A 23,681-nucleotide genomic window follows, 5' to 3' on the forward strand; every position below is an offset into this window, starting at 1 on the left:
CATTGCATCGATGTGTGTTTTATTTGTATCTGGGAGCAGAATTAATTTCATTCATCGAAACGAAATATGATTTACAGTAATCTTTATTTGATCAAAGATATTAAAATATTAAAAAATGAAGTTACAAAAATAGCGTGGATAGAAAATCAGGATATATATCTTATAAATTACGTAGCGTTTAATAATGAAAAAATATATTATTATGGATTATGGATATCTCGAAGAATATTAGTGATACCATTAAGTAATATAAAAAACTTCTTCACGTTCACTATCGCATTGTGAAAAATACTCTGATCAGGGTCAACTGACATTGTAGAATTGCCTCGTGGTTCGTCTTTCAGAGTCTTGTTATACTTCTCATCCAGATTCAAAATTAACTGTTCCACCGATCCAGTAAAATTCTCTGCTTTATTTAACCCATTGACCACAACGTTCCCTAACTTTGGTATGCTTTTCTGTAGAAGCGATGACAATCCATCATCGTCTTTTTTATTTCTTTTTATATTTTTCCTCCTGTTAATATTCCCTTTCGCCGTAAATTTTTCAAGTGGTATCTTCTGAATCAGCGATTTTTCGACGTCATCGATTTGACCGGATATCGGGTTCTTTGGGTTGTAGGATCCGTCTAGATGTTGCAATACAAATGGTTGTACCTTGAAAGAAAACCATTTGAATTTTATGTAAATTTTGATACAGAAGATAAAACAAAATCGCTGTTATTCGTTTTTCAATCTTTAACAGTATAGCTTGAGAGAGATTCGGGCGAATCAATGAATATAATAGTACCATGAATATTATCATATAGGTAGGTAATTATAAAGCTGAGAATGAACGTGAAAATTCATACTTTTATGAATATAATTAAAGAAATAGAATTTAAGCAGAGATTCGCTTCGTTCGCTAAATATTATTACGACTATTTTATTACTTTCGATATTTTATATATTTTTATTTTTTTGTATTCGTATTCTTACGGATTTTTTCTCTTATTCTATGGATTTTTGCACTTTTAAATTTAGAGATAATTAGTTTCAAAATCGTTTATTCCGAGTTCTTTGTCATTTTATTACAAAGACAAAGGGTGAAGCCTTACCTTATCCGCTTTATTATTCTTGCCGATCTTCTCTTGATCTATCGTTTCTCTCCGCGGTCTGCTGGACCTTTTTACCCACGGCAGCACCATTAATACTTCACGTTTATTAGAAAGTGATTCCTCTTTTAAATCCACCTCCTTGTTACTTTTCTTATTCCTTTCATTTTTCTTTTCAATGCCAAGTTCTTGCTCGTTGGATACATTTCCATCCTTGTACGAAGCATCGACTGAACGTTTTTTGTTTTTTCTTAATTCTGATCCTTTCTCTATGAAGTCTGACTCATTTTGGTAGTCTTCAAATAGTTTTTTATACGGATCGACAGAGTTTTTCTTAGTAAAGGAATTATATGACCTCGATGGCAAAGTACTTGTAATTTTCAGATTTTTAGGAAAATATCGATATTTTTTAAATTCATCGTTATTGCTTCTTTTCGTTAAATAAATCTGTTTCTTTATATTTGCTACCGCTTTACCGTAGAATTTTTTATCAGGAACTACGTTGAAACGTTCTTTCGCTTTTTCAATTCTCAGTTTAGATGGATTTTCACCAGAGATCTTTCCTGGACTCTGTTTTACATGTAAATAGTTATCCAATTCAGTCTTCTGGCTTGCTTTCGATATTTTACGCATTAAAATCGAAGGCACAGACTTCAAATATTCTTCTTTTGATCTAGTATTCGCATTTCTCCGTATTCGTATGTGCGTTGCTTCTTCTTCTGAATCTCCTTCAGAAATATTAGCGTTTGTGGCATTTTCTTCAGGAATCAGCGTTTCAGAAACATCCTCTCTTTCAGTTTGTATTTCTTCCTCCGAAACATCTTGATAGTTTTCCCCCTGTCTTCTGCTGTTTTGTGTATCATCATCCAAAGACACGTTTTCCTTAGAATTCTTTCTACCTACAGAAATATTTTCGAACTCCTCATTTTCTTTACCTTCGTCCAAATTTTCTTCCGACAGTTTTTCCTTCGAAACATCTCCGTAATTTCCCCTCTGTCTCCCGCTGCCTTGTGTATCATCATCCAAAGATATACTTTGATTAGAATTCTCTCTACTTTCAGAAACTTTTTCGAACTCTTCGTCTACTTTATCCTCATCGACATTTTCTTCCGATAGTTTTTCTCCCGAAACATCTCGATAGTTTTCCCTCTGTCTCCTGCTGTCTTGTGTATTATCATCCAAAGACACACTCTCCTTAGAATTCTCCCTACTTTCAGGAATGTTGTGGAATTTCTCATCTTCTTCCACATTTTCTTCCGAAACATCTCGATAGTTTTCCCCCTGTCTCCTGCTACCTTGTGTATCATCATCCAAAGACACACTTTCCTTAGAATTCTCCCTACTTTCAGAAATTTTTTCGGACTCTTCATCCTTTTCTACACTTTCTTCCGATAGTTTTTCTTGCGAAACATCTCGATAGTTTTTCCTCCGTCCCTTGGCGCCTTGCGTATTATCATCCATAGACACACTTTCCTTAGAATTCTCCTTGCTTTCAAAAATTATCTCGAGCTGCTCATCTTCCTCTGATTGTCTTCTTCCGGTTTCTTTTTTCGATTTTGAAATCGAATTGGTCAAATGTTCGCCTTTATCGTCCGCTACACTGCGTCCTGTTAATTTCTTAAAAAGTTTGTCAGTAGTCTCCGAGTCGAGGTTTTCGATCAAAATTTGTAAAAGTTTTTCAGCGCTCTTCGACGGCTCTTGAGAATTTTCACTTGGCATTCTTCCGTCGCGTTTGTCAGTTGTTTGACGAATTCTGTAAGGCTCGGAGCTCGAGATAGGATCCCAACTGACTTCGTACTTATTTTTCGGAGCGATCTTTACCCGTGAATTGATTCTCGACGTCGATGGACTGTACAACTGCAACGAAGGATGCCCTCCTTTGTACTCGGAGGGATCGATTATGTATATTTCTTTGCCCCCGGGGAATTCATCTGATTCTTCCTTAGTATATTGAGCGGCTTTAAGACTTTCCCGGTGAGGTTTCTGTATCAGTCGATTGTGCCTGTACTTGCTATTGTAGAAGGGACGCGACGACAGTGCCTGTTGAGCAAGTTAATTAAATGAAAAAGTGTACAATTAATTAAATAAAGAAGGATCCTGATGAAAGACAATAAGAAACAAATGAATTACCCGCATATTCCTCTCCCCTTCATTTTCCGGATCTTCCTCGTAATAAAATATTCGTGGTCTTTGTACGTCTTCCACCAGAGCAAAATAAACCTTATCATTCCCCTTATTTTCATCAGATCTTCCTCCTCTTGATATTTTACTCTGATATAAATTAGTCAATTGTATGATCTTCTCTTTTAATTTATCAGGATTAGGATGTTCTATAATCGTAGTGTCGCGAAAGTTTCTTCGATTATCGGGAGTAAAAACTCTTTGTCTGACATTTTTCGCTCTGATAATCTCAGTTACTGGTACTTCTATCGTTTCCACCTCGTCGCTCGTACTGGATTCTCTTTTCAAATCGTGTTTCATTGGTGGGTACATTAATATATACGCTAATCTCTCGCGATCGATCATATCTGCAAAATCTTCGCTGGTTCTGACCGTCTCCCAAACCTCTCTCCTTCTCAGACTTCTCTTCTGCTCGCTCTTTTCCTTTTCTACCATATCGTCGTCACCTTTTTCGTATTTCTTTAACGTCAATTGTACTTTGTCACTTAATTTCTTTCGTAATTGTTTAAGCCGTTCCGTTCGATTTCTTCGTTGCTCCTCATACTTAGGCGGTCTCAACCTTGGGACAGATATAGTGCCTGACTCTTTCAATTTACGAAACAGATCCCTTATCGCCTTCAGTGTTCTTATTCTCTTCCATAGTTTAGATTCTTGAGGCTTAGAAACATTTAATTTCGTCTGCTTCTTACTTTGTTTAGGTAAGCGAGGTCGGTTTGCGAGCCTCACTTTTTCATGGGGAACTTGCTCCAGTTTAACCTCTCGTTTCGAGCTTGCTCCTACAGCGTTGCCGTTATCGTAATTGTTTTCAGATTCTTCCTCGATAGTTCCCTCTGATAAAGTGGCCGTCTTGACTGTCGTGCTTAAACTCTCTACCTTCCGAGTCTCAGCTTCTTCAGCCTCCTCAGTTTCTCCCTTTTCCTTTGCAAACTCTTCAACGACGAAGGGCGTAGAATATCCTTGATCGGGCGTAGAATATCTTTGATCAACCGCAGTATACCTTGTAGTAGAAGTCGATGTGTTCTCTTCATTCTTTTTATCGGATTGTCCATGAAAAAACACTTTCTCGTCGTGTTTCAATGTTTCCAAAGATCCGGTTGAGCTCGTCCGTTCTTTCGAGTCTAAAATTGTCGATTGATCAGTAGGTAGGATTTGAGAATAAAATTTAAGATCTGATCTGCTCTTCAGAGAGGGAATATTTGACTCAAACTTCGGCCCAATATTTTCCTCTTTCTCAATTTCCGATGACGCCTCTTCTCTATCTTGTGCGATTTTCTTGCTCGCAGATTCATTTGACGATTCTGCATTTTCTATAGGCGAATCTTTGAATTCTGAAAATTCTTCTTTGTCCGAATCATCGTGTAGGATCGATGAAGCTGTATTTGCATTGAAATGCTCTGTGCTAGCTTCAATTTGTAACGGTGTCTTTGTATCTCGACCAATCTTCGGCTTTGAAGGTTCGGCTTGCGATTTTATTTTCTCTAAAAGCTCCTCTCTGATTTCTGAGAACACCTCTACGTCTGCATCCTCGCATACACCTGATTTAACTATGTCTTTTCTAAAACCCATGCTCGCCTCCTTTGGGATTTGTTCTATTTCAGATTCCATTGACTCAATAGCTTCTCTCTTCGATCGACCTTTCGAGTGTCTGATGACTCTGCAGTTGCAATTTTTCGAGTTCGCGTCGTCTTCGTTAATCATTTCTTGATCGAGTACAGCGTGCAAATCTTTGCTTTCCCTTTTAAGTTTTTTATTTCTAGGATGATCAGCCTCGATCGGGAAATCGAATCCTTTCAGAATAGACCTTAAGTAGTAATCAGAAGAAGCTTTTTCATTTGCGTAATTCTTCCTTTTATTGGATGGCTGTCTAGTCAAAGTATATCGAAGAACGGTTGCGTCTGGTACGATCAAAGGGCCATATGTAGGTCTATGGTTTTTAGGAAAATCAGTACATTCATAGTAATCATTCGTTCCTTTTAATCTACTTTTATCGCCTTGTACTCTCTGAACTCTGTTTGATTGCCTTCCTACGACCCTAAATTCCTTCTCATTACCAGCTCTGTTATTTTTTCCAGACCCATAGGTTTTCATAATAAATGCATCAGGATCGGTCAAAGGGCCATATACGAGTCTATGGTTCCTTGGAAAATTATTTGATTCGTAATAGTCATCCTGAGCTTCGTGATCTTCGTTTGATTCAATTCCCATTATTCTAGATTCGTCCTCATTGTCAAACTCATTATTTTTCAAAGGTTCGTAGATTTGCTCTTCCGAGAGTTCGGTAGAGTCTTCCAAAGCTACTTCCATTGGATCATTCCAGGGCCTTGAGTCTTCGATGAAATCTATGGGATCGTAAAAAGGATAATCATCAGTGTCATCAAGTTCAGTCCATAGATGATCGTTCAGGTAATCCATCTTCGAAGGTTTCTTCCGAGAATTTCCTTCGATCTTTCGATTTCTCTGTTCATCGTTCCTCGAGCAATCCTTATTCAAAGGAGAGTTCCCAGCGAAGACGTAATCATAGTCTCTGTTTAGAGAGGAATCTTCAAAAAATACATCGTCGTTTGAAAAATCTTCCACCGGATTAAAAATCTTGCGTAAAGTGCTTTCTCCACTGTCGTCGCTTTCAAATTGCACGAGACTCGGTCGCGTTTTTTTTTTAATATTCTTCAACCATCCAATCTTTGAATCGCATTTACGTTCTTCGACGTCGTCGTCTCTGGGTCCTTTTCGCAAAAGACTGTCCACAGATTCCCCAATCTCGACGAGTAGATCCCTCTTAGTCCTTTTAGATCCTTGATCCATCTTGTTCTCTCGAGGATCGATCGACTCGTCCAAGTTAGTGCGAGTCAAACGATCGTACAATGTATTCAGGGACTCTTTTACGCTGCGAGATGATTTTACTCGGTTTTCGTTACTTCCGGTTTTACTCTTCATGCTTCTTAGAGTATTCTGTACCGTCAACATTAGAGAAATCGCGTCTGTGATGAGATCGCTTATCGGTTTTTTCAGTTCAATCTTCGTATCGCTCGAATCCAGTAGGTTTTTGAAACGCAAAAGACGTCCCTTGAATTCTTGCAATCCATCTTGTACGCTTTCTTCAGGTTGCTTCGAGATTTCGCTAGTTTCCTCGTTAGATAATCCTCTGACATTCAGTAGCGATCTACTCTCGTAATCGTCCAATTTCTTTTTCACGAATCTCCTCAGTCTTTTGAGTTCCCTTTTTATATTCGACTTATATATTGCGATGTTACTTCTCTGTCTCTGTTTTTCGTTTTTTATGGTTGCTTGATCTTTCACAGATTTGGTCACGCGTATTCTTACATCCCTCGCCTTTCCCAGGTTTTCTAGAATTTCTCTTTCTACAAGAGTTTCCTTCTTTTGTGTTACGTCGCTCTCCATGCAAGATTTTACCTGCAAGAATCAGACAATTCATTTGACTGGAATATACAGCGGCTCGCTATAACAGTTTTTACAATTTCTCTGTGATATAACACAATTGTTTTAAATTCGAAACTAATCTGCAAACGTACGTAGAAATTTATAACGTTATCTTAGAAATTACTTTCGTATTGTAAATTTAAAACGTTCTGACGTTATAACGCGTGTGATGTATTTATACAAAATTTTCACAAACGTTCAAATACTTTTACGAGACACTCTATACATAAATAAAACGATAGAGAAATGTGCTTTATTATTTACCTGTAGATTAGGAACAACCCAAAAACCAATATCGCCCGACTGCAGGCGAAGATCCACACCTTTTGTATCGTTCAATACATTTGGATATATCTCAGGAACGGTGTCGTTGGTTAAAGTCAGCAATTTATTGTTTAAGAAAATAGTTCTAAACAGCGACAGAGCATACGTATACGGCAAAGTAAAATATTTCATATTTTTATATCATAATAAAATATTTCATATCGATCGCAGTACTCACTCGGCAAACATTCTGTTAGCAGCATCGAAACCCGGCGAAAGAACGTATTCGTGAACAGTGGTAATTTTGGCTGCTTGGAAATTAATCGTGGCATCTTCAGGACTTAAATTCACACCAAAGATCACGATAGATCCTTTCTCGTATTTATTCGAGGCTTTCGCGCATTGGCAATACAGGTAGACGTGATTCTCGTTGCTGGTTTGAATCTTTGCATCGAATACTTCTCGTCCAACGAGAGTCTTGTGAAGCAATGACACCCAGTAATTCTGTGTATAGATCGACGTGTTCATCATCGATTTCTGACGAGAGGATTCATGTTTTGAGAAACTTACTGGCGTCGGTCGTGTCAGGTTTATCGGTTGCCTCATGAACACCTTTACATTTATCTTTGCCGCGTTTCCTAGTCTTCTTGTCAGAACGAGCGCTCCGATGAATAAATTTTTGCATTCTTCTGGATTGGACTCGGCTTTCAACGAAATAATAACAATTAACGATTGTATGTTATCGACGATGTATTTTTAAGCTTTGTCAAAAATCGATATTCTGGAAAATAAATTAACCGCTTCTATGGAAACCTCTATGATTTAATTAGATATAAGTCTCCTATCGTATAATTGCAGATACATTGGAATGATTATGTGACGCGATGTGTAACTTGTTTGAAAACTTTCATTCATTTGAGAATGAAAGATGTCAGGGTATTCCTTGCTCTGCTGGCGAAAGGCAAATACGGAGAAGCGTTCATTTTGTTATGAACCTTTCGATTAATACGTCCACAAGAAATTTCTGACACGCAACTATCTATCGGAAATTTCTTACCAATCCATAATGGTTTATTCTGTATGAAACGACCTATAACTCTGAACATCTCTTCTTTATCCTGCTCTAAATTATCCTGATGTATGAAAGCTCCTCCATTTCCCAAAGTGATGCTGGCAAACACGCTGCAATCAATTTAAAATAGTATCGATTTAATATTTCCACGTGAAACGATGCGCAGGAAATTTTATTAAGTCTGTAACGATAAGAAATTTACGGATGCCAGGTGATCGCCGAAAGTGCAGGCGCGGCGACGCTGAAGTAATCTCGAAGATATTTTCGTTGTTTATCGGTGTTATAAGCCACGACATCGGGGCCAGTAACGATACTGTTCGAATATCTAGGAAATTCGTCGAGTACTTTTCGCAAAGCCATCGTCTGCCTTCCTAAATCATCGGCTGATAAATCGCATCTAATTTGGCATTCTGGAAAATCGAGCTTAAAGTAGATCTCCTCCTTTCCATGGTTGAACGAACGAGTCTGTCAAAAGTCAAACTGATCAACTCCATCGTTCGTAAATTTCTCAAATTTGTTACGCAAGCGATTCGTTTAATTTTTAACGAAGAAACTTCTGGAATTGACGAATGTAACTTCTGATTCTGGCTCGAACGTTTCGACTGGCTGAATTAATTTACCATATCCTAGTTGCCAGCTGGCGTTAAAATGCATATGGTCGCTAAAAGAAATTATTTCTTCCGGATCTTCGGATTCCTCCGATTCCTTTCGTCGAATGTCTGGCGAAATGCAGTCGATCACATCCAATCCTGCCTTTCCTGCCCACTGATGGGTTGCAACCCAATCTGACTCTACGATCACGAAACGTCATTGATAGAACAGAATACGGTGATGGTTTTACGTAGAATATGATATAGTATGTCACAGCGAACGGTTCTACGAGGAACGAACACCATAACAAACAGTCCTTAGGAATAAAATCAGAATGTTATAGGAAATGAGATCGCATCGTGTTTCTTATCGTTTACAAGATTGATTTCTAGTCCAGTACGATTAATTACTTATTCGTTACAAGTTCAGTTCCTATAATTATTTCTAAGAGCAAAAGTATTGTTTAAAATTACTTTACTATGGTAGTCACGAGCTAGCAAAATATACTGAAAAATTAAATAAATTAATTCTGTATATTATATCTTTACACTTGTATTTTTCGTTTTGCGTAGACTTGGAACAAATTATCTCGAAACAATTTAATACACGATATTTAATATAAAACGAAGTGATACTTACATTACACGGTACAATTAATTGGTCCTGGTATAAGCCGCTGTATCAATAGACAACCTAACTAAAGAAGGTTCAAAGTTTCTTAGAATTCCACGCTTTTCCAATTACAACTTCTCTTTCGATCGACCTATTCATTTGCGCCATCGAATGTACGCTAGGTATGATAAATAGGCTACACAAAGGTTGAAATTTGGTTCAGGTGGAAGACACGGAGTTTGGTACCGCGTCGGATCGGATTACGTCGTAGAGTCACGCAGCGAATGTTAAATTACTAAGCTCGTTAGGTGGCTAACGTTTGCACCTTGGTACAGGCGTGTAAGGTTTGCACGTAATCAGCGAGAGTGGCTGAGGTAACGCGAGGTAACCGCGAACGAAACAGGTGTCTACAGTTCGAGATGGAATGTTGATGGTATGCATGTGTGTCTAACTATGGTACGTAAACCTTCTCGTTTCTCTTCGCAAAACACGTCGCGTCTGTATCGTGTATGGACGCGCACTGGTGCACGAAGCATTGTTTAGGTTAATTCAGGCAGTTTCTGCAACTGGCTGACCACGGTGTTGTATCGGCGGCGAAATTGGCCGAGGAAGATGTGTGGCAGGCGTTTCGTTGTTAATGTAACTTTGAAGTGAACGGATGCATATGGATCCTTTGTAGGCCGCCGTCCGTTACATTACTGCCTAAATTAACCATGATAATGGTCCGTATATCGGCTGTATCGTAGTCAAGTTAGTAGAATGTATATGGAAGGAGAATCTACTAACTGGCGAACTGAGTGGATTATGTACATTTCCGTCCGTAAGTCAGCCAACGTTCGTCTATTGTATTTTGACTCGATTTTATAATATAGGATATAAATATTTCTTTTGCTAACCGAGTATCTTTCGAATTGTCAGAAAAATGTTTCTTTGATATCTTAATTATTAAAATAATGGAAATAGAGTTTTCTCTGATGTTTGTGTAAAGAAGACTTGAAATTGGTGTTACAGAAAATAGATACATTTACGGTTTAATTAGTTAGTATATGGTTTATTTAAATAAGTTGAAAGGATTAAAGAGATGACGATTGAGCTCACCAGATAGTATTGTTTTTCTGTTATCCTCTTTGTCCTGAGAATTCTTATCGCCAAAGTAGGCAAGAGAATATGGTCCGGCGAATCGTAAATATGCAGGACCTAAGGCTTTAGCCATGTTTATGCTTCTCTCGAAATCCGTGCTGAAATTGCAACGACCACGATTCGCATATTAAAGATACGATAATGTTAGGCAATCTGGTCCTAGATATACACACTACGTACTTGAGAATACGAACGCTTGCTTCTCTTTGACAGAATTTAATCTAGTTGTAAAATTAGAAATATATATTTATATATTTATTAAACCTGTCTTTTAAATGATACATACTGAACATTACGTCATTTTATTGATAAATTAATTACACTGTGACAAAGGGTTGAAACTTGGAAGAATCGTGTATTTAATTTGAGTACTGTATCGACAAGGTTTTAAATGAATAATTTAAGTTTTGCATCACATGTATCAGTTAGTTCTGTACAAAGAGATAGCAATTATTCCTTTTGATCGTTACTTTAGCCCATTAAACCGTATATTCCATTAACATTCGTATATTGTTGATATAAATCAGGCAAAGTGTCCACGCGAGGATCACAGAGAAAAAAGCACGATACGCGAAAGGAATATTTTGATATAAAATAGCTAGAAATGGAGAGAGCCAGTTTCCATTGAAGGAAGGTGCAACCAAAGACATAATTCTTAAAACAAACGATATTTCAATATTTTTCAATATTTTCATATTATGACAAGGAATATTTTTTAAATTATCAAGAGAGTAGAAAAATACACGTCCAGCTCCAAGATCAAATGGAAAGACAATTTCGGTAATACAAGATTAGTTTGATTGAATGCATCGAACGTTAAAGCTTCTGTCCAGTAAGAAGTGAAAAATGTGATTCATCAGCCTCTTCCCCTGTAGTCCTCGGACGTGAGTCTTGTGAGTATACTTGTGAATAACTCGGCACGCATAAGCGTGTCTTCTCTCAATCGTACAAGATTTTATCAGAGATTTTATAAGATTTTCACGTAGTTTCCGCGCTACTTCGATTTCTTCGAGGATCGATAACACCAGTACTGGCAAGAGACGGCGGTGGTTGAAATTTAAATTAAAACACGTACACGCTTCATTTCGTCGAAGCTAGATTGGATTTGCGTTTCGTTCAAAGGTTATACGTGTACAGTTATTTCGAAAGTTTTTTCTACGAGCTATCGGTGCCTGGCATTCTATTGATTGGTTTTAAATTGATCTCGAATTGTTTCGCGGTCGTTTCTTTTCTTTTTTCTTCGCGAGATTGCGTCGTTATCGCGCGCGAAATATTCATCATTAAGTTTGAATTTATATTCGACGCCGCTTTCAAAATCTTCTAAATTCAGTCACGAAGCAGGATAACCGCATTTATCATGGAACAAGGTTAGCTACCGTAAAAAGCCGATATGAGAGCGTTATAAATTCAACGTACGTACCTTAGCGCATTCCCGGCTAATAGGGTTACTGGATCAATGGTAAGACTGAGGAACTTCTCATCGGTTACAGCGATGGGTTCTTTCAAGTTGACGTTCAACGTTATCTTCTCGGTTAGAGAACCGATTACGAGATCATACAGAACGAATAAGAACAAGAAGAGGCTCTGCTTGAAATATTTCATTTTGTCGATCGATTTAGTTGCCACTCGAATCAATTCAGGAAACTTTCCATTTCGTACTTGAAAAACTGTTTTGGTTCGTTTGGAACGTTTCGCGGGAAGGTTTTTATTCGTACTGAAGAACGATTGTTTGGAAAATAATAAATGGCATCGATTGACAAGTAGCACGTTTGAACGCTTTCGAAATCGCTACGAATTGTGTAAAAAGAAATTGGGAGTAGCGCGAACTGCACGCACAGCGGAATGTACCGGTTGATTGTTGAAATTCCTACGTCATCGTGATAAATGGAACTAAGCGTTTTAAAGTGTAATATACGTTCATGAAAGTGTTCGAACACTCTTCGTAGGAAACTTTTACGTGTATTGTATAACATATTTTGAAACTTCACTGTTGCTGTGGCGAGAGATACGTAATAGGATTGTCGCGATTATACTGTTGAAAGAAATCGGTTCGAAAATGTACGTGGAAGTTACAAGATAATAATCATCGCAACCAGCTTGCTAATCACCGTTTTGTTAATTGATAGGCAGGATAAGCTCGCAGTTTCTGTACAATGTTCTGTATTAAATTTGAAACGCTTTTGCCACTGTACATCAATAGATCTCCGTGTAAATATATATGAACATAAATACTCTTAATTTACTTAAAAACCGAAAAACGTTAAAAATTTGGGTTTAATTCTAATGTGGTTCTAATAAAATTTCAGAAAAATGTTTCACGCGAGACACATAATATGTTACTAAAAAATGTTTGCAAGTGTTGGAATACTTTGTAAGGAAAGATGTCGTTGATAAAGGAGGATTAATAAATAAATAGACGATCGGGTTGGTAACACGATTGACTTTTATTACATTTTTTTCATTTTTTTTAGAACTAAATAACATAAACGCATATTCTGATTAATTCACTTTTGTTTATTACTCGTAATATTACTATCGTATTAAGAGCTATAACGATGAGGCGCGCCCCTAAAAATCGTCTTCATGCTTTATCATTTTTTTTTACTTTTTTTTCTTTTTGTTAATCCTCGTTTGTTTTTCTCGCAATTTGTGTTTCATCTCTTCCGCCGTGAAAGCCAAAAGAAACGCCGTGAATCTCTCGTACAACGTAGGAAGAGGAAAGCTCGATTATCCATCTCTTTTCTCCTTTTTGATTTTATCCCCGCTTCGTTTCTCGTTTCGTACAAGCTTTCGACTCTGATTCGTGGCAGTCGCCTCCTATTTGATGCTTGAAATTTTCTTTCCTTTCTATCGAGAAGAAAGATCGACGAGTGACGCGACCTAAAGAAGCCTCGACTCCTTTTCTTTTCTTCTGTCGTCGTTTCAAGGGTCAAGAGGAGGGACGAATAGAGAGTATAGGACTCTATGCATTTTTTACGCGTAACCAAGAGCCGAGACCATGCCCAGGGATTGGTTTGACGGGGGATGCTCACGGGTACAGCTACGAAATCGTGTGTCCTGTCGTGTCGTATCGTGTCGTGTTCCTGCATGTGTGTGAACGATGCCTGTGATCTGTGTTCGCACCTCTATTAACCTTTTATTTGGCACGGGCAAACGTTTTACCTATTTGAAAATTTCACACGCCTACTCATCAATCTCCGAGATCGATTTTCCGTGTATGTACGTTATCCGTCATAATTATTCGAATTATTACTTAGTGGAATAATTCTAATCTTTCTTTAATTTAAGAATTCGAATAAAAATCTTTTAATTTACTTTTGAAGTTTTCAATTTCAAATCGAAATTTAACAATTTAAATCCTTTCGGAGTTTAAAGTTTCTTGAACAATTTAAATTTAACGCACAATTTTTAGTCAATAATGTAATAGAATAGCGTTCAACGTTTCTATAAATAATCGTAGATAAAAATAGAAAAACGCTCGTAATTGAAATTAAACGAAACACGAAGGATGTATCGTTCGAATAATTATTCGGTACTGTACGTTAACCTTCGAAGAAATCTCCGTGGTGAAAGAAAGATTTCGATTATCACATAGGAAATAAAATGCCGAGACGGTTTATCGAAATGGCAAAAGAAACGATTTAAAAAAAATCTTGCGTTTTTCTTTTTTGCGTAGTCGTTTAATTCGCTAAATAAACGGTTAACTTTCATGTGCACAGGGAACGTGTACGTATGTGTTTATGTAACGTGTGAATAAGTGGTCGCTTAATATCTAGGTTACTTTATTTTTATATCAATGTTTATGTGTATATATATTATACATGATCTAACAACAATATATAATATTATCATCATCATCCACCATCCGGCGTTACCTATTCTCTTCTTCGCATGTTACATTAATATTTCATTCTTAACAATCAACCCATTCGTGTTCCAGTGATTCAGCCACTAAGCGTTCTATAACTCATACAAGAGATCTTTTACTATTCCCCTCTTCGATGCTATTCTTCATCGTACGTTCTCCGCGAACCCGCTTTTCTTATCTGCCGAGCAAGCTTCGTGCGATTTTTGGGCATTTCGAACGACTCCATATGCCCTTCTCCTTCCTCTCAATTTTCTCTTTATTTTATTCCCTTCTTTCCACCACGTTTAACCGTTCCTTTTACATCGTTCCTCTATTTTCGGTGCAACTCTACACGATTAACGATTACGATAATTATTGGTCGTTGCATGCAGCTAAAGTGCTTCGCATCTTCGAACGTCGAAATATAAAATTACACAGAGATCGATGTGTGAACGTACGCGTCGCAATTACAGAGTTTCGAGTTCGAGGTTGAGAGTAACATATTTTCATACCTTCTTTTTTTGGATTTTTTTTTCATTTTTTCTATTTTTTCGCGCCGATCGTAAGAAGAAACATCGACGAGATGGGCATCGATGTTTCCGTCCTTTTCGTTTCGTTATCGCGCGGTGTGCTTGTGTAACTCTGATTGTTAAATACATATACAGTGTCTGATGTGCGTGTGTACGCGAGTTTTTCTCTAATCCTTTTTCAACTTCCTCTTTTTTTTTTTATTTTGTTGTTGTATAAGAAACGTATAACATTAGTAATTATAGGCATCTATAGTATTGCTTCTCGATTCAACGAATTTACGAAGATACCGGGCACGGTACAGGTGTGATCTACGTACACGTCGCGATGTCGCGACACGGTCAAACAAGCTGTTACTCGAATCGCCGGGAATAACGATCGAAAAATAGAATACGCGCTTATTGCAGCCTCTTTTTTTTTTTGCGTCGTGCGCTCGTTCCTAGAGCGAGTCAGCCGATTCGCATTTTTATCTCCATTTTTAAAGGAAATTTCGAACGACCTTAGGTCTCGAGCGACACCAACATTCAATTTGAGTCGGGAGTCGCTTTGTCTAAATTATTCACACGCTCGCCGCCGGTAACATGGAAACGGTTTGAAATTTTTTGCCAACAAGAATTTATAGCATCTGTGTAAAGTAAATTGGATTTAGCGTCGGAGAGAATGTCGCTTTCTATGCGACGAGACCATCCTTTGGCGATTAGCGTGTAATATAATGGAGTTTTGCAGGATCGAGCGACAGCCAGTACCGTGTTCACGGAATCCCTATCCAAAAAATCGCACAAGTCCGCTCGAAGATGGTGGTACACGAACCTCTCGTCGAATGGCAGCTGCTGAAAAGTACCGTTTTTCGTGTGTATCTTTTCGCCTCGGGACTCTCCAATTATCGAAGCTCTCCCTCTCTCTTTCCCTTTAACGTCGTCTTCGTCTTTGTTCTGCACTCCCTTGTATACAAAGCTAACGACTACTTACTTAACATCGTGATTTTCTCCTGTCTTACCTTCTATCTTTATTTATTTACCTCTTTTTTTCTTTTCGAACGTTTCTCCGTGTGTAGGTGTTACGTGTGTTTGAACGGTATTTTCTCTCGCTTAGTTCGTACTTTGTTTCTTGTGAACGCATTGAAAAAACACACGTGCGAACGCGTTTTACATTATGCAATCGTCTCGTCGTCGAGATCATCGTCATAATGTAAGAGATCATAACAATAGTACGTTGATTTAACGATAAGTTATCATTATTACTTTATAATGCGTTGTGTCGTTGTCTCTGAATAAGTCAAGTCGGTTCTTCCTCGCGAGTTACGCCGGTATTAATCTCCGGTATTAATCCGTCCTCGAACTTCGGGACACACCTTCCGTCCTCGCCTTCTGCTTCCTTACGGATTTCCCTGGCTCGAGCAAAAATCGGACGCTCGAATTGGAAAATTGGGACGCGAACGGTGTCCCGAGCTTCCAGGAGACACGGTTAACATCTCGTCTTCCGTTCATCCTTTTCGCTTGACGCGGTTACGTAGAACGAAACCATCACGAAAACTTTCTCGGTTATACTAAACGCAGGTCTAGGTTATACGCGAGACTATGTACATAGAGAAAAGAACGTTACATTTGTCGTATAATCTTAAACGTTTCGGCGCATATCGTACCTAACGCGTTACATTCTTTCTGATTTCTTCGGTTTGTCCTGCTTGAAACACTCGCCCGATAATTAAGTACCTAAGAAAGGTTCGTCAACTATCTTTTACATAATAATTGCACGCGTGTCTCGTTTCGACGGATCAGTTGTACTTTGCTAGCGAGTACTACGATAGTATACTTTCTAATTACAGTCAGATTTACCGAGATCGTCAATTACCAGCAACTTTCGTTGGCTCATCCGTCTCTTTGATAGAACGCTACGTTCGAGGGTGTCACGTCGAAAACAGACACGAGTCGCTAGATTCTCTTTTTTTTTTCTTTTTTTATTCAATCCTTTGTTCATTTTTTTTTATCTTCACGATTACGATCGTCTATGAAACACGAATTAAGTAGATTTAAGTATTCGTTTATATCACTTGCCACGTGCCGCTTTACAGGCTTAGGGTGGCTTCAGGTAAAGGATGCGAAGGATAGAGCGATAAATCGCCTAGAATCGTGCGATGTTAGGTGCGTGTGCAAAGTGGAAGTGGAAAAACACTCGTTAAAGGGAATTAAGGAGATCGAAGATCAACAGTTCCGTACCAATGGAAAAGATCAAAAGAATCAAAGAACAAGAGAAAGTCTGGAGAGTATTCACGCGACTGATACATTTTCTATTTCTCTGAAAATCCATTCTCCGTTCTTATTTCCTTTTTATTTCTCGGACCGCGTTATTTTTCCTTCGATATAGCGAGAATCACAGAAGATTGTCACGCGTAGATTATGTTTTAGCATATCTCCGGATTACTCTTGTCTCGTTGGTTTCGAACACCGTCGAATTTTACCTTTCGAGGGGAACTGTACCTTTTCGTCTATCGCGTTTCAACAACTTGTGTTCGTGTTTTGCACGCATACACGCGACAACTGGTGGATGAACGTTTACGCTGGTGAAAAATCGTCGGTAAATGGCCTGAAGCAAATTTCACGGATTATCGAATACAAGAATACGCGAAGATCTCTCGCAAACGAAAGTTTGAAATATAAATTGAAAGTTTTATAGGAACTTACACTAAGTCGTTTCAAGTGAAATGGCCGATTTCTTAACGTTGAAAATAATATTAATGGTATTACGATTAAACGTATTCGGGAAGGAATACGTATTCTAAAAGGAAGCTATGATTATGGCAATTAAAATCATTAACCGATCATCGTTGAGAATATTTCGGTTCATTCGTTATATTTATATTTAACGATCTAAATCAAGAAGTTTGAAGTTTTACAAAGAACGCACTCGAATTTCGATTTGACACACGATCTGTCTTCGACAAAGTATCGTGTTGCATTTAATTAGCGTGAAATTTAAAATTGAATAACAAATATCACGTATGATATATCATATAAATATAACGTATCATATGAATCATATATAAACGTCAAAATTACTTAACGACACTTTCAGCCGCTACCAATGAAATCAGCAATTTCACGTACGGCAACCGAACAGAAAATTATCTTTGACACAGTGTGCTAAGCATTGCTTACGCTTAAATTAAACTACATCGAATTAAATGGCACAGAAAGCTTTTAATCGATCGTTGAATTTTACACAGAAAGCTTGAACAACGTGTAACGCAATATGTACGTATAAGGGAGAAGAAAGGAAAAAAGACGAACTACTGAGACTAAAGCGTGAACATTGACTAGACAGTACATCGAACAACGTTTTATGTTGATCACATCGAGAAACAACAACGACACACGACATTAATCAACAGTAACGGTTACGACAGTAAGATATTATGTTTTTTTTTTGTATTCGTTTTATTTGTTCGTTTTTACGTGACACATGCATTAAGTAGTCGTGACTTCAAAGAGAACAATCGAGCGTAGCGTAGGAGATACATCGAGCAAAGGGGCTATGAGACGACAGGCGGAGAGAAAACTTGTTACGATCAAAAGATGAGAGCAGAATAGTAAGAGCAAGGGAGAAAGAGAGAGGGAGGGAGGTACAGAAATAGTTAAAGAGAGCGTGGGGAATAGGAAAACAGTCTATGAGCTATACACTGCTGTCGTTCGAAGTTGTCTGGTTAACTCGATGTCCAATTAATTATTTTTTCTCCTGTTAATCGTAATCATAAGAACGGTCTGTCTCTAAAAACATTTCGCTTCGAGCTACGCTGAAACCCGTCTTCTTCTACACCGAAATCGTGCTTTCCATCAACTGGTTATTTAACTTGGTGTGTTCACGTTTGTATGGAAAATTCGCCACAAGAAAGAGAAAAAAAAACGAAAAGAACGTACGAGCATATATATTCTCTAGAATCAATATAGATAATATAATGTATACATCTTTGGGTTAATAATCGAGTAATTGACTTCAAGTGTATATCAAGTAGATCGCGCAGGAGGATTAGAATATGCGAGACAGGTTATTATTTCTGTTGAATTCGGTCGGTTCAGGATGCCTGGACGCGGAGGAAATGGGCGCAGTTTGAAGGAACAAGGAGGATTAGGGTAAAATCGTTCTAGGTACTTTTAAAGCGTTTCCATCTAGTGGATCGATCGGTTACAGAGAGAAAGGATGCGAGTCTGCGGATCTTCGAAAATCATCGCGATATGTCGCACTATAATCTTCTGTACTTTCTTCGTCAGCGTTCGGCTCAGGTAGCAAAATACACGTTCTAGTTTGAACTCTATCTTTGGTCGAGTGATCCTCGAAGATCTCACGCGTGATAAGAGAAGATCCAACCAACGACATCGACATTGACATCGACAGACAAGAGAGAGGCAGGTAGCATGCACGTTGAGACACGAGACAGACTATACGTCAAGTACATTCAGATTCGAAGCACGTCCCGTCCGCTTCGCGTTCGTTTCTCGGTTGTCTCGTTCCGCCGCGTTCGACGATTAAAATTCGCCGTGGCTTCGCAAAAAGGCGCGATCGATATAACGTCTCCTCGGTCATTCTTTTTATTGAAAACGATTAAGGTAAAGGTAAAGAGAGAAGAAAAAAAGAAAAACAAAGGAAGGCATAAAATCGAATCTGTGTGCTCGATCGCGCCAGCCTTAAGTCTCCGCTGAAACTTCTCTCGTAATTCTCGTCGAAGGGATATACAGCCGAACACTGGAAACATTGGAAAAGTTGTCGGTTTGTCTTTCGCGGACGAACAGCTGCCAAGAGGTATTTTACGACATTGAGACAGGAGAAAGTAGCGGAGCGCGCGGTGGTTTTCCAAAAGTTCGGACAGCGAGCAAGGAAGCTGTTCGTTGAATTTCTTCCCGTCGCGATTAGTTCTTTCGTGCTCGTTTGGAGAATTTAGCGATCGGAGAATCGCTTGGTTCGAGGAAAATCGATAACGACACTACCGATTTGCGTCGTTATTCGTAAATAATTATATAGTTGCCGAGGCAGTATGCCGCCGGATAAAATAACGGGGCGTTAAAAGTTTGGGAATTTTTAATATCGTAAATTATTCTTTGCTTCCATTCACCCGAGATTCGAAGTTCGAAAAAGTATCGACGATATTATCGAATTTCGAGGAAAGTTTCTGGCAAAGTTAAGGCTGGCGTGCTGGCCTTTTCGATGGTCGAATTTGCGTCGCGGAGTTTGGCAAACGGGAAAGATCCGCGAACGTGCTTGCGGAACGACTGATAATCGTCGACTAGAAGAGCCGCGTTACGTTTATACATCGAGAAACAGCAGAGTGCACATAGAAAGCTGACATGCGTTCGTCTCTATAGCAAAACGTTTGGACAGAAGGCCTTCCGACTTCTCATTTTCGACTGACGTTTAAGTTGCCTTTTCTTTTTCAACTGGGACGCGGTCCTAGATGTAACACGCTTATCTCGATGAGACGAGGAAAGCTTTTTCCAATCTTTTCTCTTCTCCCGTCGGATCCTGCTTCATCTGCTTCTTTCTAATTTCTCTTCGTCCGAGCAATTGGAATTCTTTTTTTTCCCGACACCCGATGGATCTTTCCTCGCGTGTATCGCGGCATATCGTCGAGAAATGTTTTCCTAATCCGAGTGATCAAGTATGATAGAGCGCGTGTTAGGAGAATATATCGCGAATTCGCAAAGAAATCAGAGGATAGCTGTTGCTTCAGAGTCAGAATCAATTGAGAGATTTTGAGAAGACTCGATAGATAAGAAGAAGATGTATAAGAATATATAGATCGGTACCAGAACGAGGAACGATATCGAACATAAAAAAAGTACACTTTCGTATCATCTCGTCACTCATACAAAAAAACGGCGTCACGCGTTAAATGGCACGTTCTTCCTCTTCGTGCTTTCATTCTCCGTCGCAGCTTCGTCTGGCATTATCCGCCCTATACATATACCAACTCAGAACGTTTTACGACATATACGCAAGAATCTATGTTACAAGATACATTTTAATTTAAACAGAGTTATCCTCTCAGTCTCTTCATTAAACGTAGATCTTCCGATCGAAGGAACAAGAAACGTTTGCTTGCTCGACGAAATGTTTCCTTTATACTTTTCCTCCCCCTGTTTCCAATTAGTCTCTAAGTATATCGCAATGGTATCGTGCGTGAGCATTTTTTAGTTTCTTGTTAATTCTGTATATGTATAAGGCTCGCGTTACTTGCCGGCAGTCGATGCTCTGTCCATCCCGTCCATCATCGTTTACGCGTCGTCCATCATGCACAACGTGTTTGTCGCGGACGAACAAGCACGATGAAAGACCGGTGAACCGCTTCGAGAAAGGATGAAACAATGGCTACTTTGCTCGAACGTTTCCGGCGGTAACACCTGAAAACTCCTTGCTAAGAACAGTCTCGATCGTCGAATCGCGACACTTCTCTATCATGTTCTAAGATCGTTCACGAGCGAACATATAAATCAGTTTTCTCTTCCTTTCTCTAACAATTAACCTACTATATAATTACACTCGATAGAAACGCACCGTATAAACGTGAAAGAAAGGCATTTCTTTAGTACTTTTTTTTTCTTTTTTTTCTTATTTGTTTGCATTTAAACGCGAGAGTCAGTGCTGCTCGATTCGTCGAGCTATTCTTAACGAAGCGCACATGTTAAAATGTTTTCTCGTTTTGTCGATTTTTTCCGTTTTTTCTTTTTTTTTCTTTTTTTTGGTCTAATAACCACTTTATATTTTTTCGTCACTTTTGTCGGCAATGTGTCTGCTAACTAATTGTCCCTAAGAATCGCTCAGGTGTTACGCGTTTCGCTACGGATCGATCGCGATCGAGCTATATCGCCGAGAGGTAATCGGAAAAAATTCGAATTTGGACGGAAGGGAGAGCAAGGGCCGCCGGTTACTCTTGTTTTTTCTCATTACTCGTTTCCTATGTTAATTCTTTTTTTTCTCTTCGTTTCTCTCTCTCTCAGCAATCCATCTCCGTCTTGCGTTCAGCTCTTGGTCTCTTGACTCTAGTTTCTCGTGGCCCTCGATCCTTGTCTTAACTTGTTTCTAAATATAAACATTTAATGGCAACAATAATAAGAACAATGACCGCGGTAATAAACTATGAGAATAATTAATAACTCGAATAATAATAATGACTCCCTCCTTTCTGATCTCCTTGTTATTGAACAGCCGTCGAACGAACTAGTGACTACGTAACTCTGCTACCGGTAGTTTCCTTTTTTTTTTTACCACTATTCGAAAAATTCACTAGAAACTTAGGTACTAAGTTTTTACGTCTTTTTTTTTACTTCTTTCATTTTTCTTATTTATATATATATAATATATTTCTTTATTTATATTTATATATATATATAGGTATATTTATATGCACGCGCCCTTCGACTCCTCACGTCTCATTTACGCCATGATATTCGTGCGATATCCGAAGAGACTTTGATCGATCCAATCATTTTCCTTTCTCTTCTTCTCTCTCTCTCTCTCTCTCTCTCTCTCTCTCTGTTTTTTACGTTCCATCTTATTTCTTGCCGAGATTTCTTTCCGATATTTCATTTTCTTTCTTCGAGTCGTAACGCATATACGAATTCTCACGGATCTTATACCTTGCATTTTCTCCTTTTCTTAACTTCGATCGTCTCTGTCCTTCTTCCTTCTTCGAATCGTAAGGCGTAAACGAACTCTCGCCGATCTCGTACTTCCTACGTTCTCACGTCTGCCGCAGTTTTCTTTATCCCGTCATCGTCCTCGTTTAACATCGTCCCCGTCTTCCTCGTTTCTTTTCCCTATGAATTTTCATGCGTAATGCCTCTAGTAGATCCTCTTCGTTTGTATCGATTCTGAAATTCCTCTGGATTCGTCGCTTCACCATCGACATCCTAGATCCTCGCCGAGCTTCGAATCTCTAGATCGTCTCGATTTGCTTCTTGCTTCAATTCTGCCTTCAATTTCCAAGATCACTCGAGTCAATTAACAACGCTATCGACGATGATCTCTCGAATTTAATCCGTTGAATTCGTCTCGTTCCATCCACTCGTTCTCAACGATGACACGTCCTTCTCACACGATGGCAATGTTGATCGAAGCTCGTAACTCTTCTCTTGTTTGGTCGATGCGCTCGTTTCTGAAGATCGTTCCGCGCGTACCCTCGTAGAAAATCTAATTCGATGGTCGTTGGAGGACCGAGGACGGGCGATGGGCGTTGGTTGCGGTGTCTCGAGCGATTGTCGCTTCTCTCGACGCTCTCTAAGGGACGACTGGCCAATTCGAATCCCGAATCGATCTACGCTCGAACAACACGACGACGACGATTACGACGGCAACGACGACGACGCTGGTAGTGAGTTTCCGTATCGCTCTTTTCTTTCGCTTCTCCAATAACACGTCAGATCTCGCTCGTTCTCTTCCTCGTGATGTCGTAGGGGCTGAGAGGCGGATGCGGCTCTGGTAGCACATGATGCACCACCCTCCTTACCGACCGCTTCAAGGGTGTAGGTAGGCTTATTGGAGATCGCATTTACCTTCCAGTACTTGCGCTTTGATCTCTTGTATATGCGTGTCTAACGCGTTCTTGATTTCTGGAACAAACGAACGTTCATGTATTATATTGTATATATAGCGTGTCGCAAGATACGTGGCGGATATTTGTAGGATTCGTTCTAGATATCAATGAAAGCGATGAAAAGAGTTCACGCACAAAGATGTCGTTCCAGGCTTGTCTTTCAAGTTGTAAACGATTTCACTTTACGCTACAAGTATACTCATATCGTTAAATCAGATGACGAATCTCTCTATCTTATTCGTACTTCGTGAGTAGAATTTCAAAGTCTGCCGCTTTACGTTTCGTGGATACGCTTTTTATGTTTAATAAAATTTGAGTATTGCATATGAATTAT

At 38.9% G+C, this 23,681-nt stretch overlaps 2 protein-coding genes across 6 annotated transcripts in view; both read right to left on the reverse strand.

The window, feature by feature from the left end:
• Window positions 1-145: 145 nt before the first annotated feature.
• Window positions 146-12,108, reverse strand: LOC100740391. Of its 4 annotated transcripts, none has more exons than XM_012387099.3 (12): window positions 11,812-12,108; window positions 10,350-10,489; window positions 8,669-8,839; window positions 8,251-8,458; window positions 8,034-8,158; window positions 7,547-7,680; window positions 7,215-7,480; window positions 6,977-7,121; window positions 3,224-6,685; window positions 2,305-3,133; window positions 1,097-1,992; window positions 146-656 (listed from the first exon to the last, which is right to left on the reverse strand). In XM_012387099.3, the coding sequence occupies exons 1-12, from the start codon at window positions 11,991-11,993 to the stop codon at window positions 201-203; spliced, it is 7,014 nt and encodes a 2,337-aa protein (XP_012242522.1). In that variant the 5' UTR covers window positions 11,994-12,108; the 3' UTR covers window positions 146-200. The 4 variants fall into 4 exon arrangements, with proteins under 4 accessions (XP_012242522.1, XP_033177314.1, XP_024224259.1 ...); XM_033321423.1 differs by having other exon boundaries at window positions 1,097-1,914; window positions 2,227-3,133; XM_024368491.2 differs by having other exon boundaries at window positions 147-656; window positions 1,097-2,256; window positions 2,389-3,133.
• A 1,029-nt stretch (window positions 12,109-13,137) lies between these two features.
• The window catches only part of LOC100745903 (complexin), a 329,300-nt gene continuing 318,756 nt past the window's right edge, over window positions 13,138-23,681 (reverse strand). For both annotated transcript variants that reach the window (XM_024368498.2, XM_012387084.3), the window contains one exon: window positions 13,138-23,363. In XM_024368498.2, coding sequence (XP_024224266.1) covers window positions 23,287-23,363 — 77 coding nt within the window. In that variant the 3' untranslated portion in view covers window positions 13,138-23,286. The remainder of the gene's footprint in view (window positions 23,364-23,681) is intronic.

Source organism: Bombus impatiens, unplaced genomic scaffold, assembly GCF_000188095.3.
Source record: "Bombus impatiens unplaced genomic scaffold, BIMP_2.2 scf_0452, whole genome shotgun sequence".
Lineage (NCBI taxonomy): Eukaryota > Metazoa > Arthropoda > Insecta > Hymenoptera > Apidae > Bombus > Bombus impatiens.